At 39.2% G+C, this 16,259-nt stretch overlaps 1 protein-coding gene across 3 annotated transcripts in view; it reads left to right on the forward strand.

Annotated features, from left to right (window-relative positions):
- The window catches only part of ntm (neurotrimin), a 257,381-nt gene that overhangs the window by 173,263 nt on the left and 67,859 nt on the right, over window positions 1-16,259 (forward strand). Inside the window, exon 2 of one of the 3 annotated variants that reach the window (XM_028031761.1) lies at window positions 15,860-15,950. In XM_028031761.1, the coding sequence (XP_027887562.1) occupies window positions 15,860-15,950 (91 nt within the window). Of the gene's footprint in view, window positions 1-15,370; window positions 15,951-16,259 lie in introns of those variants that run through there. The other 2 variants (XM_028031759.1, XM_028031758.1) reach the window with 2 other exon arrangements.

Consider the following 16,259-nt stretch of genomic DNA (forward strand, 5'->3'; position numbering starts at 1 on the left):
ACAAAATTTTTTTTATGTCTAGTAAGGAAATAATTAGTATAACCCAATATTGTTATTAAAAATGGTTAAAGAATAAATAAACAACACATAACTGCATCACATCATGTGCACATAATTAAAACATGAAGGCTTGCCTCGTTAATCCCCAGAAGTGTAGGTTGTTGTGCTGCTGACCTTTGCAGGAAGAGTGAACATTTTGGGAAGACCAACAGAAAACTTTGAGGCCTTCAAAACAAAGACAGCTATTTCTCTGGTTCGAAACTTAAAGAGGCCCCAAAAGAATTTGCAACTATCCTTTCTGCCCTATGAAAATGAGAGTCAGGCGCTAAATTATTTATAACCCTGGCTGTTGTAGATTTAAAATGATTTTTGCGCAACCAAAAAGTGTGTCTTTGACAGAAAATGAGGCAGGCATATGTGAAAAACAATTGCCATTTCAGCCTGTCAAAACCTGTCTTATTTGTTGACCGTCTTTTTGCACGTTCCCTTCAGACGTCAAATTCAAATCGAAGGTTTTTCATGGTCTCCCTCAGTCAGAGGAAACATGATGGCAAAATCAAAATATTAGTTCAAATCTAAAATCTACTATGAGATAAGAAATGTGGGGCTAAACCGTAGCCTACCAGTTGGACACTGACAACTGCTTTCCGCGTGCCTGCGTCTGTTCAAGCAAGCTGGTGTTTATATCCAGCAAATATTGAGTGAGAGGTGGGATTTATCCTGGACAGGTCACCATTACATTAATAAGCCACATAGAGACAAAACCCAGCCACTCAAATACTCACTCCTAAGACCTAAAAAAGGTTATTTTTAAATTCTCAAGCATATGATCAAGCACTGATTAATTCGCTTGAGTTTATTTACAGCTAAAATCAAACCATTTTACCTATTACTTTTGTTCTATATTAAAATATTACAGCGAAAACCTTTAAGTTTACAGCTTTCTTAATGATGGCTCTAAATCTGATTTTTGTAGAATAACAACTGACTTGAAACAAAAAAGATTTTTTTTGGATTTGAATATCAGTGTTGCGAGAGAAAGCAATAGGTTAAAATATAATTACACGTGAACTGTATCTATGTAACATTAAGTGGGTTAGATCAATTTTTATGATTTACTATGAGTCTGTACTTTCTTGACCGCGACTTAATTTATGTTTCTGCATAATTACTGAGAGCATGTGCAGGGAAATGACACTTTCTGTGAGTTGCAATACGTGTGTACAGAACATAGACTGCGCTCAGGATCGAAACACTCTGTAATTTCATGCAAGATTGCTCCATTTCAAAACAAATATTCAAGTCCACAAAATAGGTTTTTTTTAATGAATCAGTCTCTTGAAAATTAACAAAAAACCTCAAGAGATGGACATTTGTAACATAATGGAGTTCCATGTAGATTGACTGAATTTGTCTGTCTGATTGGATTGATTTGATTGAATCTCTTGCACTCTCCTTGGGAAACAGATCTATGTGGCTGTAGAGGATGTGTATGAGTCTCGTCCAGGTATGAGACTTAAACGAGGTTTATAACAAGGTTTACTCTTTGATAGTAAAATGTAATCACCGTTTATGCGCAATGGCTCTAAAAAGGTTCAAACTCCTTGTAAAAATATCAAACTTCTGTGAAGCAAAAAGTAAGGCTTAATCGATCTCGTTAAAAGTGCATTATTTACAGTTCTATAATAATAACCTTTACCCAACCAGATATGAACCTCATTGAGATACACAATCTCTTTTTTCAAGAGGGACCTGGAACGATAGCAGCACCGTTGTCTCTCTGTATTTCAAATCAAATACACTTTTAATAGACGGCAATTTATCAAAAAGCTCCAATAATCTGGTAGCACAAACCCTTGAAACGTTACTTTGTTGAAGAAGCTGTCGGTTCAGTTTCAACATTTAGTGTTTTTGGTTTCAGTCCTGGCACTATTTATAGTGAGACTGAGCTAACTTGAAGTCAAGTTCAGCTGCAGAATGTTCTTCTGCATCCTTCAGTTAAATCCATACTGTACACATAAATTACCACGGATCAAAATGACCTTATGGTAGAAAGACATTGGTCAGTCAAAGAGCTAAAGATGCCACAACATTCTACAGTGCATACACCATGGCACAGGAAAGGTATAGACATTACTGGATATTTGTTTAAAGAGGTCCAGGAGTCTGCCAAGAGGTCGACAGCAACACTGAAGGAGCTGCAGGAATTCCCAATACATCTAAAAGATGGACAATATATATCTATACACATGTTATCTTTGTTTATCTTGCGATGTATTATGGGTTTGGCTCCTGTAATGTTCATCGAGATGAACAGGACATTAGATTGTCCAGCACTGGACACTGTGAGACGTAAGAAGAAACGTCGACCAAGACGCAGAGAATACAAAGACTTTGGTGTCTGCGAACAGCTGTGCTTCGGTGTCGTGAGCAGAGCCCGGACTTTTGTCCTCAGCTTCTTACAGTAAACCATTGTAGCGTGCTGACAATGGGAAGACCAGGTCAAAGGCTCATGGAACTGGTAAATTCATGTACACAACTTCATACGGCGTTACTGCCGCTGATTAACCCAACGTTTCCGATGTTTCTTTGTTGAAATACACACAATATTTATGATCAAACGTGTGTATCGGGTCTGAGACTTTGTTGGTCGTGTGAGAGCTTGGAATCAATAGAATCACAGTGAATATAGCAGACCGTGGCGCCGTGTCTCACATATAGTTATTAATAAGAGGTTTAACACAATCAAAGGTTGAAATACTTTTAAACCATCTTTTAGTGGAAGAGGATGCTTTTCATTTGCTAGTGTGTTAAGCATTAAATACTTTGCCTGTATGACTCGCCACAGAATTCCCACAGTCTAGTGGAGTAACTTGTAAAGTGGAACCGAGTGCAGCCGTGTTTGACCTTCACTTGTTATTGCTCAGGGACCAGGGGATGCCAGCAGTCTTAGCTACTCATATTCAGATTGAATCTATCGGGCTGAAAGAAAAAAAACTGATCCTCTTGCAAGTCTTGTGATGTACAGTTATTGTTGCTGTGGGATTAGTCTATTGTAAGCATCCAACAGATCAAAGGCCAAGGACAGTTTAGCAAACTGATGAAAAGATGAGCTTTTTCGAGTCTCGGCGTAGCAAAAAGAAATGTGACCTGGCGCTTTCCACGTGACGCCGGAGGAGTTATTGAAGCGCGGATGGACAGGTGAGGGGAGGGAGGGGCGGATGGCGGCTAAATCAACGCCGACTGTTTTGTGTGGCGTTTCGAACCAAAACAAGTTGTTCCAAGCTGTGTGTAATTCACCCCACAGATGATGGGTTTTACAGCCTCTGCGCGCGTATTCTGTCCGCATAAGATCTGTAAATCTGTCAAGGAATGAGTCGCTTCCATTTCCCTCGGTGTAATCTCATTTGCCTCCGGTGCCAATGGAGCATCAAATGTCGGCGCCGGCTCCTGGTGGTTGGATGCCGCGACTGTCTGTTTGCCTGAGTTTAGCCTGGGAGTAAATCCCACCTGTCCCACATGAGGTGCTCCATCAACCACAAAAATCCATTATCCCCAGAATGTTTTAGAGGGGTAATGGAATCCTTATCTTTATTTTGCACTAGGAGAATTTAATTACATGTTGTAATAAAAAGCTCTCCTAGTCTATCAGTGTATGAATATCTGCTTTTTTTTTTTTTTATGGGGCTCATATTGTTGTGTGACAGTGTTCCTTGGGCTGACGTCTATATTTTCCGGTACGGACTGCCAATCACTGGCTGCAGTCCTGATTCCGCTCCATCGTTTGTGACTCTATTACATCTCATTCCACAGATAAGATGAGATGAAGCCTCATTTCATACAGCATATGCTTAGCAAACATTACTTGGCATTTGCCTGCAAACCTGTTGTGAGCTATTAAGATGAAAACGAGCCGGATCTGAGCGTCGCAAAAGAGAGGAAAGTAAATATTTAATCACACTGAAGCTTTGTTTTTTTTTTTTTTTTTTTTTACATCCTTACAGGATTGCACTTTTCTCCCTGAGCTCCGGCTGTTGTTCGCTTGTTATGCAACTGTTGCATTTTTTACGCATTTTACTGAGACGCTGCAATGTTTTGTACCACGAACTGTTGCAGCTGTTGCTTCCTTAAAATGATATAATCTCACAGTGACTGCTGTATCCATGGTGAGCTGAGTTGAAGGTGAAATAAGATTCTATAAAAATAAGATTCTAAAAAAAAAAGAACCTTTGGGATGAAAATATAATCATGTTAGTCCATGTTTGGAAATATCAGTGTATCTGTTAAAGGTTTTATAAATTACAGGGACTTGCATAATTATTTATTATCATGGAAAAAAACAATCTACTTTTGTAAGGCTCTTTATTGGATGAGCTGTAAGGGATTTATCAGTTTAACTTTGTTTGTTAATTATTCTTCAATTCTATTAGTAATCTTCAATTGATTAAAATATACATCCTGATCGTTTGACAGATTAAAAGTACCTTTCCATTAAGCCCACATTTCTGTTTTTAATTAGTTTTTTTTTTTTTTAAATGACCTGATGTAATATTCTATTTTTAAATGTCATGTTCTCATTAGCTGTAAGTGGAAAATCATCATAATTACCAGACGTAAAGGCGTTCAAACATGCATCTGTGTGTAATTAATCTACATAATGTGTTTCAACGAGTGATGAAATAAACAGGCTTTCCAATAACATTCGGATTTATTGAATGGGGCATTTATTCCCCAAATGGAGAGGAAATGCTATATGCTCACTTCTGGTGAGCTGACCTGTCTTTGCCAGGTTATTGCATGATTTAAATCTAACCTCAGTGAAAATTTTACAGTAGACGTCCAGCCATTGTATTTGTTTTATTGTAACCAGGTGAAAAAATGGGTACATGTCAGAAATGTGTTTTGTAAACCCTGTTTTGCTTTGTTTCGCCAACTGGTTGCAATTCTTGTTTTTGCCAGCATGTGGTGCTGCTTTACAGAGAGGTCAAAAGATTTCAGGAAGTAGAAAAAAAACCCTCTTGTGTATGTACCGTGGCATTCTTAGAAAAACGGAAGAGAAGGACATTTTTGTGTGCCGAGACCTGGTGAAAAGGATGACTACATGGAGAATCCAAGTGTTCGAAGTGCCACTGCCGTTTAGTACACCCTTTGTAAGAGTTCAGTTTTTTATGTGAAGCTACGTTACTACATGTGAGCCCGCCATTTTCACCGAAGCTGAGGCTTTATATTGATAGAATACGGGTCATTCTTACATTTGTTTCTTTGCAACTCAGAGAGAGAGAAAAGTGTTCTTTTTCATCTAAAAAATAAAATAAAGGACCCATTTTATTTGAAGCTCCGTGTGCTGCATTACTCCCAACTTCATTATTAAAGATGAATTCAATTCAAAGTGGGATCATGCACCCCAGAAAGCCTCGATACAAATAAAACAAAGAGAACCAAGATTTTACAGTGGATATACGTTTGTTTAGTTGTTACAGTACAAAATGAGGATCCAGCGAAAACATTTGCAGTTGGCTTTTTACCATTATACGGTAACATTTAAACTTGTGTATTGTATAGACACAGCTATGCTAAACTACTGACAATGGAATGCGTTTGGTGTAAGTGTTCAGGAATCGTGGTGTTTGTTTACTGTTGCGAATACTGTAACTCACCGCGGAGCGAGAACCGCTGGAGTCAGAATCCTCCGTGGGAACGATGCCGGCCTGTGTCAAGCCAGATGCATTTCAAAGCATCATGGTGTGTTGCAGCACAGGACTGAAGTGTCACACATTTTAAACAGAGTCCTCCCGATGCTTTCTTCTCCATGCTGTCTGTGAGAGCTCGGGAGCTGCTTTCTTCATCCACTCAGGCATCATTTACAACAAAACCAACAAACAAAAAACAGCTGTGCATATAGTTACAGTACATATTTGCTTGAGGCGGGGTCCTGCTGAGAGGTTATGAGCCGTTGGTAACTTACCTGCGACTGTGAGATGTTCTAGCCTTAACTTATGTCACATCCTTGATTTAAGAGCTGCTTTACAAACCATCATGTTTGCGTTGAGAGGTTGTTTTGCATCCCAGCAGGTCATCATCTGTTTCCACTGACTTACTAAGTGAAACAAATACTGCAAACCCACATATGCTAACTGCATTCAGCCAGTGTCTGTAATGCCCTAAAATGACTTTTTAAAAGAAGAAAAAGAAAGAAATATTTCAGTTGTTAATGCCAGTATGTTCTATTTCTATATGTCACTTTCCTACTTTTCCATCAGGTATTTATTCCGTTCACAGGATGTAAACAAGGTCTGTTTTTCAGAGTGTATTTCAAATTAGATGTCAGGTGTAACCAACAACAACCTGTCATGTTGACAGCCGGTGACCCAAATGTGAAAACTATTGGGAACAAAAGGTACGATTAAGAGAAAGTTATGTTTTTGTTGTCAGCCACAAATATTTATTAGTTTAACTTCATCAAGTTGCAACAGTTTCATTGTTTACAACAATTCTGATTGCCAAGAAGTTACACTGAATAATCTCTGGGGGTCCACAATAGTATATATTTTGTTAATTTTAAGGAGTCATTTATATTCACGATGTTTTTAGAAAAGTAAGAAGCCATTACAATAAATGACAGTAATAGGTTAAGCTTTCTGCTGACGTTTCTTGTCTAACACTTTGAACAAACGTTGCTGCTTCACACAGACACAAACTACGATCTCCAAGTGACCCAGATAAAATTAGAGCCAGTTCAAGATGATTAAAGACCACAAATTGAAAGCATTAGGATAGATTTCACAACCAACCAGTCACACACATCATCAGAAGTGTTTTTTTCTTTCTTTCTATTTCTTTTTTTTTTTGTTCTCTGCTTGAGTCTGTTTTATGCCTTCCTTTGTGGCAGCATAAGAAAAATCAGGATGGCTGTGTGGGTGCTGTGACTCTCATGCTTGACATTTTCATCAGTTGCCTTTTATGAAACAGTTTTTTTTTTTTTTTTTTTTTTTCTTGAGCATTATGCTCAATTAATCCTTACATTCTTTTTGTCAGGAAAGAGCGTCTGCTGCTTGATCGTTATGATGGCGTCACATTACGGAGGGCTCTTACTGCAGAGCTACACAAGCAGATTGATGTCAGTAATGAAGAAAACATGTTTTGTGTCAGTTAATTAGGTTTTATAGTTATTAGCATCGCTGTCAGCAGAGCTGACCTTTGATCTTTGAATGAAAATATGACCTACCCATCTGGAGCCCTTCAGGCCCTTAGATAGGATCTTGTGGCAATGAAACAGGGCTTTGAGCCTAATAATCTAAAGGTCAAGGAAGCCAGGAGTCATTCAATATCATTTGCAAATAATAATACAATCTTTAATGGTAAGGACACCGTTTTGAACACAAATATTTCCAAGTCATAAAACTCTTAGTCGAGCTTGGCGTAAATATTCAGATTTATGACTGAAACATACGAGAGGTGATGAACAAATACAACTTGTGAAGGTCAGAGGTGACAAAGTTCAGTAACTTTAACTTTTCCTTCAGCATCGGTTTGTAATCAGACTTAGACGCTTATTCACATTTATTCTTAATGTTTTCAGCTTTTATATTTCTTTACTCAGAGCTTCTTAAATGGACTAGTAGCTTACAAGTCTTAATGGTTGTCACCAGGGCAACTGTAATGTCTCACTGGGCTGTCAGAGAGATGTCCAGGTGTCCAGCCCCGCTTTACTGGGAAAGAGGATTACTTTACTGGGAGTTTGGTGGACAGCGGCTGGGGGCTTACTGGGAGAGCTTGCTGACTTGTGCATAAAGTGAGGGTGGAGTGACAGATCTTCAGTATTGTAAGGAAAACATCGATCTGTAACAAACACACTAAATGACATGCAAATGACCTCATGTCATTCTTTTGCAGTTGCAGAAAAAAATATAGACAATGCCAGCAGAATAGGACACAACAGCAGACAACTTTTGACGATCGCAAATGAGGATTACTGTACTAAAGGAGGCACAAGTTTAATAAAACAATCAAACCTTTAAGTAAAAAAGGTCATTTCTAATTTTCTGTGTTGAGATGTTTTTAGATTTATACTGGCCACAACAGTAACCCCATTTTTTTCTTTTCTTTTCCTTTTTTAAAATTGGCCTTTATGTTTCCAGTGTTTGCTTTTGCTTTGAAACGCTACTGTTGGTGCCATTTTGACCCGTTCCTTTCTTAGTCACGATGAACTCTGACATGACCTTTTTTCTCATCCTGGAATAATTTTGGTAGAACCTAGGAAGGTTCACCACCACTCCAGGTTTCCTCTATTAGGGAGCAATAAATCTCTCTGTGGTTTGCTGAAGACCCAAAGTGCTAGAAATGTCTCACCAGTCTGATAGATGCCACTGGCTTTGTTTGTCATTTGTTTTTTGAATTTATTTAGATTGATTCAAAAAAAAAAAAAAAAAGCAAATACTATTTCACTTCTTGCTCACAGGTGTGAAAGCTCCCTGGATGCACCTGCAGCTGCAAACAATCCATCCCATCATCCAAGGGGTAAACATCAGCAGGGAAAGGACATTTTTGTGTTCTGCTGTTCTTTTCTTTGAACACTGTGCGGCTTTCATCATCACATTGTCAGCTCAGTCAGCTGGCCTCTTCCCAGCAGCTTCTTCTCCAAACCAACCTGTCATACATCACTGAGGGTTGTTGTGGTCGTCATCAAAACCAGAAAAAAACCCTGCGCTTCTGTGAGCAGAGGCACAAAATAAACGTCCTCATGCTAGAGCGAGAGAAGCCAACCGCAAACCTGTTTATCACCATTTTTATACTTGAATGTTTTCCCAAATAACATGCATATGTATAGTTAATGACACCATGCTGCCCAGCTCTAACAAAGTCTCACTCTGGAATAGCATGGCATCGACTGCTTTCTCGTCTGAGAACAAAGTAAGCCGCTTAAGTGCACTTACCTTCCCTCGTAGTCAGACAGCCATTGCTCAAGGGTGAGGAAGACAATTTCACCAGCATCAATCTCTTTATTAGAAAGTAATGGTCACTTACATTTTGGATTTCTAACCTCAAAGGGCTTTTAGTATTGATTGTTCAAGCCCACAGTAATAAAGATCTTGGCAAATACTCCTTGTGAGGCTTAAAGATGAGCGAGAGCCTGAAGGACCTGCCGTCCCTTCTGTGGGAGCAAGTGAGAGGGCTGGACACCAACCAGTTGCCATGACAGCCACTTAAAACAGAGCGTGCCCTACATGTCACTGCTGCTGTTTGTTTCCCAGTAATTATTCATTTTGTACGTGAGCCAAAACACAAGTCAAGGACTTTCCGTGGCCACGTTTGTGAATGTTTGAGTAATTACTTTAAATCCCGCTTGTATGATGTGAAGGAATCTAGAAACGTGGATTCAAAAAGACATAGAGAGAAATGTGGCGTATGGCCCAGATCATGAAGCAATAAGCGATAATTCATCTATAGACAAGTAGTAGCTGAATGTGCCCAGCTGGCTGATTTGCTGAAACATTTCCACTGATATGCTTCCTGGAGTCAGCGAGGTAATCATTCACAAACATCCTGTTACCTAATCTACCCTTGTGGTCAAAGAGAGTCCTAAAGATGGAAGGTGGCCATCTGGAAACGGACAGGCCGTTGTTTAGATTGGCGTCTAAAGAATAAGCATTAGCTTTTTCACTGGAGACAAGAAAACGTCTTGGAAAAATACCACAAGACTTGAACTCGAGGCCAGTTTTGATTGCAGCTTCTGCCACTCTTTATGTTGATGTATTTCATACCATGTGATTTGTTGCTGCAGCAGAATCGTGTTAGAAAGATCAGGGGGGGGGAAAAGACATGTCCATCAGATATTTTACAGTTAAACTCTGGGAACAAACAGAAAAGACAGTGGAGAAACTTGCTAAAATAGAACAGCAAAAAGCATCTGTCATGCCAGTCGTGACAGATGCATCACCATCCTCAGACATGTCTGACACGGTTTGGTATTTCTTATGAATGATTTCCTCTTTGGTCATGAGAGAGCTAAATCACTTCGCTGTCTGTTTGTCACACTGAACAACCACAGATCATCAACAGAAGCTCACAACCGCTTTTTTTTTTTTTTTTAGAAGTCTTTCCTAACAAGATATGTTGTCTTTGAAGTCCAGGCTTAGGCCACTCTGTCATAGTGCAGAAGGCAGCTGAGCAGAACTTTATGTCAATGGTTCCAGATTGATGGATTAAAGGTTGTCTTCTTTTTATTTGCCAGTCAAATGGAAAGTCAGTATTACACGTGCACCAACTATGAACTAGATTTATTTGATCTTTTTATTTTCTTTCTATTCTGTTTGTTGCGTTTAGCAGTGGGGGTAATAGCAATTTTGAATGGAGTCAGTTTTAGACCCGATTTCTTTCATCGAAAAGAGAAGAAAGTGAGTCGGAACATCTCAGGCACACATCACTTTACCCATCCATAAACCATCACCATGTTTGCTTCAGACGTGTCTCCTGCTTCCCTTTTTCTCTCATTTGTGAATGAGACCCTGAGATACTTAAACTCCTGTAATCATAGAAACGCTCATCCTAAAGCAGAATGTAAGAGGATTGGATCAAAAAGCTCCTCTGTGTCTGTAACAAAAGTAATTTGAATTGAAAAATTAAGTACATGTACGTAATCTGGTGCTAATTTATATAAAAATGTGGTCAGATTTAACAACAACAAAAAAAATGCAATTAGTTGCATCGGTTCATTAGTTAGACACATTTTTGCTCATTTTAACCTTCTGTACGTTCTGTCTGTAGTGAGTAGATTAGCGTGTATTCAGCTCACTTTTTATATGAACTGAACCTGTTTGCCTTTTCCAGAATTAACAAATGCATAAATAAACTAAGCTAAATTGAAGTGAACATGACTGTACTATTAAGGATTCCTGTCAAGGGCAATTGGCAGCTACATGGTCAATAACAGTGAGGAAATGGATGAGGATAACAAGAATAGCAAGAATCCATTATCTCTGACTTTGTTTATTTGTATATACTGTATATATACTGTACATATATGTATAATTTTTTTTATTTTAGTTTTCTTTTTGATCAAATGGCCTTATTCTCCACTAATGCGCTACACTGCTGGAAAAAAGCGAAGCCTAAAATGATACATCCAGGCCAACAACCTGACAGGGTCTGTGTGACGAGTCTAAGTGCTGTAGTTCTCTTCCCTCCTCTCGCTCATATGCTTGCCTCTTGAAGAGACTCGGCGGGGGCCTGTCATCTCTGCTGATGCTTAAAAGCATGAGGCCCTCACAATTCAGAGGAAAGCACTTTTATTTGTTCCAGTGTGTGATCATTGCAATCATGTGCACCTAAATGGGCTGAACCCAACCTGCACCGCACAAATCCCCCGAACCGGTAAAAGTCGTCTCTGCGAACAAAGCAGTCGGGTTGACATGGACCCTTGCATAGCTTTGTACAGATAATCAGCATGTTATATTTCTGGTCTTAGGCAAACCATTATGTATTTAATTTTGCAAGATTTTTTTTTGTTTGTTTTTTAAATGAACTTGTTGCCCAAAATGAGTTGAGAACTAGTTCCAAGCAATTGAGTTGTTCCTGGAAATAAAAAATGTTTCAGTTCTGATTTTTTTTTTAATAAAAAAAAAAGTAAATGAAAGGTAGATGGAACCTTTCATTCAACACTTTGAAATTTATCAAGACAACCATGTGAATAAAATAAGGCTATTTGGCAATCGCGCTTTCAGAAGAGCACACACTTGTTAAAAGGTCAGATTTTCCCATTGAGAAATTATGAGACTAAAACGTTTCAAATCTTTTCCAGTTATCATGTGACTTTATACAGTATGTCCTTAATTTAATCTTCAGCTTTCTACCAGCCCCCGATCAAAAATGTAACCCACCTAATAGACGTGTCCATTAGACCTAATAAATTCTCACAAAACAGAACGCCGCAGTTACTGCAGCAATTGATTTTTAAAACTTGTCCACTAGAATACATAGGAATTAGAGGCCTACTTATTTATTTATTTTTTTTACCAATATTTATGAAAGAGAGTGATTGCAAAACAAGATATTTATCACCCTTATCAAAATGAACACGTTTTCAGAAACAATTGAGATTTAGATCAGGATGCCAGACAGAAATTGCCAATTGTTCTCTCACTGAAGATATCAAAAGCTCATTAGACAAAGAACATCATGAACCATGTGAGCAGTGTTTCTAGACTTGAAAGGGGCCTTTGACAACCATGGCATCCTCCTGGACAAACTGTAAGCAATTAATCAGCTGGTTTGCTCCTTACCTCAGAGGTAGAGAACAAAATGTTTAGATGTACGGTAAGCAGTAAACACCAAAAAAACCTGCAGCGTCGTCGCACAAGGTCCCATCTTGTGCGACGACGCTGTTTAACGTTTACATATGATGTTCGAACCAGCTGTAAAATGCTGATGCTGATGACACGATCATTATATATCGGTTGAAACTGCTGCAGCAGTGAGATTAACAAATGACATAAAATACATATCAGGATGTCCTTAAAAGCAGATGTTACATACTCGATGAGAGACCTAAAGTATCCAGGCATGAAATTGCATTTTAACATTTGTCTTACTGCGTAGCTGGATGGAACCAGGATTCATTGTATCAAAATTGTTCATATAAACAGTTACGAAAACCAATGAAAAGACATGTTTCAGTTCAGTTTTTTTTCTCGAAAGGAAAAAAAAATATCCTTGAAAAGCATATTTTCTCAATCTTAATTTTTTATTTTTATTTTTATCATTTACTACTTTTTAAATGTGTGAAAAAACAACTTTTTGGCTAGAATTTTTCTGCATGTCACAAAGACGAACGCAAAAAGAAATATACCAGGAGGATCAACACATGGCCGCTGAAGAGTGCACTCACTTCCAAGCACCCTTCATCTGGTCGCCTTTAGCAGTAGAAGTGACACACGGTTCCAATTCACCTCTAGCAGAAGTAATGATAAAAACACTGAGTCATTTGAAATTTATTTAATGATGGGGTGAAAAGGTGAGTATGACAAAACCATCATAAGAATCACCAAAGAAGCAATTATATATTAACAATTCATTTTTGACTTCATGAGAAGGTGCAATTCTATGATAGATTTTAGATGATTTCCTCAGATATTTAAAGATCTGACAGGCATTTTTCAAGATAGTTTTGTTTTGTGGCTGTACCAAATATAAGACGAATTATACAAACTTATTCATGTCACTACTATAAACCCACTGTAACGTGCAGCATGTTGTTGTTGACGACACTACAGTATCGTCACACGCACTGACTGGTAGACAAATAACCTTCACACTGAACATGACTCACTGGCTTAAAATAGGCAGCTCACCTGCACAACTGTGCATGGTACAAAGCAATTGCTTCCTGTTCTCGTGTCCTGAGCAGATCGCCTCACTTCTCCGGCACAGTTTCCAGCAACAACCATTGGCCCCGTTTCCCTTTTTCTGGGTATTGCCTTTATGGACATGCATGTTTTGTTAAGTTACTCTTCTTCTTTTGTTTGAAGTCATTTTCATCTCGAACATTAAAGAAAAGGTTTTTAATTTTGTGAGGAGATATTAACTGATCGTTTGTGCCAGTTCAACTCACATCGTTTATGAGGTGTTCCACAGACTCATTATTTTATAAAAAATAAATAACTGGAGAATTTTGACTCTCTCTTCTTCACTTCCTGTCCTCAGTTTGTTCATTTCTGTGCAGATTTTTTTTTATTGAAACACAGAGGAATTTCAGTTCCTCTGTGTTCCACCGTTCTTTATGCGAGCTGTTAGCACAAATACGATGTGGACAAATACTTTGCAACGCTTGCAGTTGTTTCAGGTGAAATCTAAGCCATGCACGTTCTGTGGACAATGTCTTCATAAAATTCATAAGGTTCTGCTTTTTGTGATAACCGTTTTATTAGTTTTCGGATTTAATATCCTGATTAGTCCCTTATAATCTGGAGGTTTTTTTTGTTGCTTATCTCCACTCCTTAGAAGAGTGACAACTGTCTTTAGTGTTTTCTGCTTCAAAGCAATCTCTCTTAATAGAGAGCGATGGACTCTTATGTGTTTTGTAATTGCCTGATAATCATTTCCAGATTGACTGAAATTAAAAATAGCTTCATAGAGATCACTTTGAGTGTTGCTCCTCCTCGTTCCACACTGATGTGAAATCTCATCAGGAGTGGCAAACTGCCTCACACTTTTATTTTTTTACAGACACACAGAAGACAATTGAATCAATGCGCTTGATTAGCACCATCTGACTTCCTACAAACCCACGTAGTCCAGTGGCGCATAGGTGGAGATTTCCCACACTGCATCTGAGGTTTTCAGAAGTCTTTTTTTTTTTTTTTTAAATACGACTCATGTGCTTGTGTCCTTAAGTTGATTGACTGATAAAATAATTATGACCCAATTTGCAGAGGAAAAACTTTGAGGTGGCCGTCATGTTGTACAGGTGCAGAGTGACGAAAGGTTCAATCATAGAGAGATGAGATGTGTGTCTGAGACTGAATAAAGATCACCAGAGAGATAAGGGACGCCTTGCAGACACATGGAGAAACACCAATGGACTTTCAGCTGGGGGTCAGATGTTAGATCTGCGTGAGGCTGGGCGGCTGTTTCGTGAACCTTACTTGGGTGTAAACATCATTCAGCCGCTGTGAAACTCTGCCTGGTGCTGGCAGCACTGTCCGATGAGTCTCCGAGGCTTCCTCTGCATTCGTTAACTCTGTGTTGGGACTGACTGTCAGGATCTCTGGTACCTGTCTGGAAGACGGCTCTGCAGGTCTGAGGCCTAAACATGTTCCCCATCGAGGGGAGTGGGAAACCTTTGTCAATGGAATTCTTGCACACCAGTGGACCGAAGTACACTAAAGTACAATAATAATAATAATAATAATAATAATAATAATAATAATAATATCTGAAAACAAAACAAAAATGTAGAAATAGATATAGTTCTCCCTTTAAAATGAACTATTTCCTTTGAACAAACCTGTCATTATGATTTGATTCGATTCTTATTTATTTGTGCCTTTCTTCATGTATTGTCTCAAATTTTTTAACGAAAGTTAGTTAATGCGCCTAAAATTCTTGACGCACACGAATAGTGCGAAATTACACATTATATGCATTATTGATTTATGCATGTAATTGTTTGTTACATAATACTTTCCCCTTTGACTCTGTGTTTGGCGCAAGCAGAAACAGAAAGCGCTGCTGCTGAGAGCCAACAGAAGAAACAGAAGATCTGTTGGAGACGAAGAGAATCGGGAACTTGGCATCTCTCTCTCCTTTAACACCCCTGAGACCCCCTCCACATCCCCCCACTCTCCCGCACCCCCTCCTCGCATTCAGTGCTAGATTAACCGCCTGTGTGATCCACGATCCTCATAGACGCACTGAAGGGGTTTGCGCTTATTGTTTGGAATTTCTTTTAATAAAAAATGAAAGAGAGAGAGAGAGAGCGAGAGAAACAACTGGAGAGAAAAGCGCGCTTTGCTTTCGAATGACAGCAAACAGTAAGAGTGTATGTTCCCAGACAGACAGACAGGCTCGGCGTGTGTGTGGGTGTGTGTGTGTGTGTGTGTGTGTGGTGTGCGCACCGCGACTACCTGCACACAGATTTGGATTAGGACTAATGAACTGGGGTTGAATTATCTCCTCTGGGCTGTTGACCAGACGCCTCGTTGTCTCGCTGTGGGAGTTCTTTTTTTTTTTTTTTTTTTTTTTTTTCTTCTTCTTCCTTTTGACGTCCGGATTTTGACGATGCCAGTCCGGACATCTTCTGTCGCTTTTCCCAAATGCTCACTTCTGGTGTCGCTGAGGATTTTGCTTCTTGTGCTTCACGCAGGGTCTCCGGTCTACAGCCAGGGGGATTCTCAGTCCGACAACAAAGTGATGGACAACATCACCGTCCGACAAGGAGAGACGGTCTTCCTCAGGTAAGCGCAGATGAAGTGATCTAGCAACGCGGACCTGCTCTGTGCCGTGTGTGTTTTGCTGCTGGCTCTCGTTCTGTAGTTGTGTGTGTGTGTGTGTTGAAGTTGCGCGCTGCCTGCGGGCTTCACCCGAAGGGATCGACGTGAAGAGAAGCGCAACTTAACAGGTTGCCTCTTTTTAATTTTTTTTTTTTTTATCATGAAGCAACCTCGGTTTTAAAAGGGGGGACCGGGATTCCGCGGGATTAGTGCCAGAAAGAACATTGAACGCAGAACTAATAGCCTGCTTCTAATCTCTGACAGCTGTCAGCC

The sequence above is a fragment of the Xiphophorus couchianus genome, chromosome 11, assembly GCF_001444195.1.
Source record: "Xiphophorus couchianus chromosome 11, X_couchianus-1.0, whole genome shotgun sequence".
Taxonomy (NCBI): domain Eukaryota; kingdom Metazoa; phylum Chordata; class Actinopteri; order Cyprinodontiformes; family Poeciliidae; genus Xiphophorus; species Xiphophorus couchianus.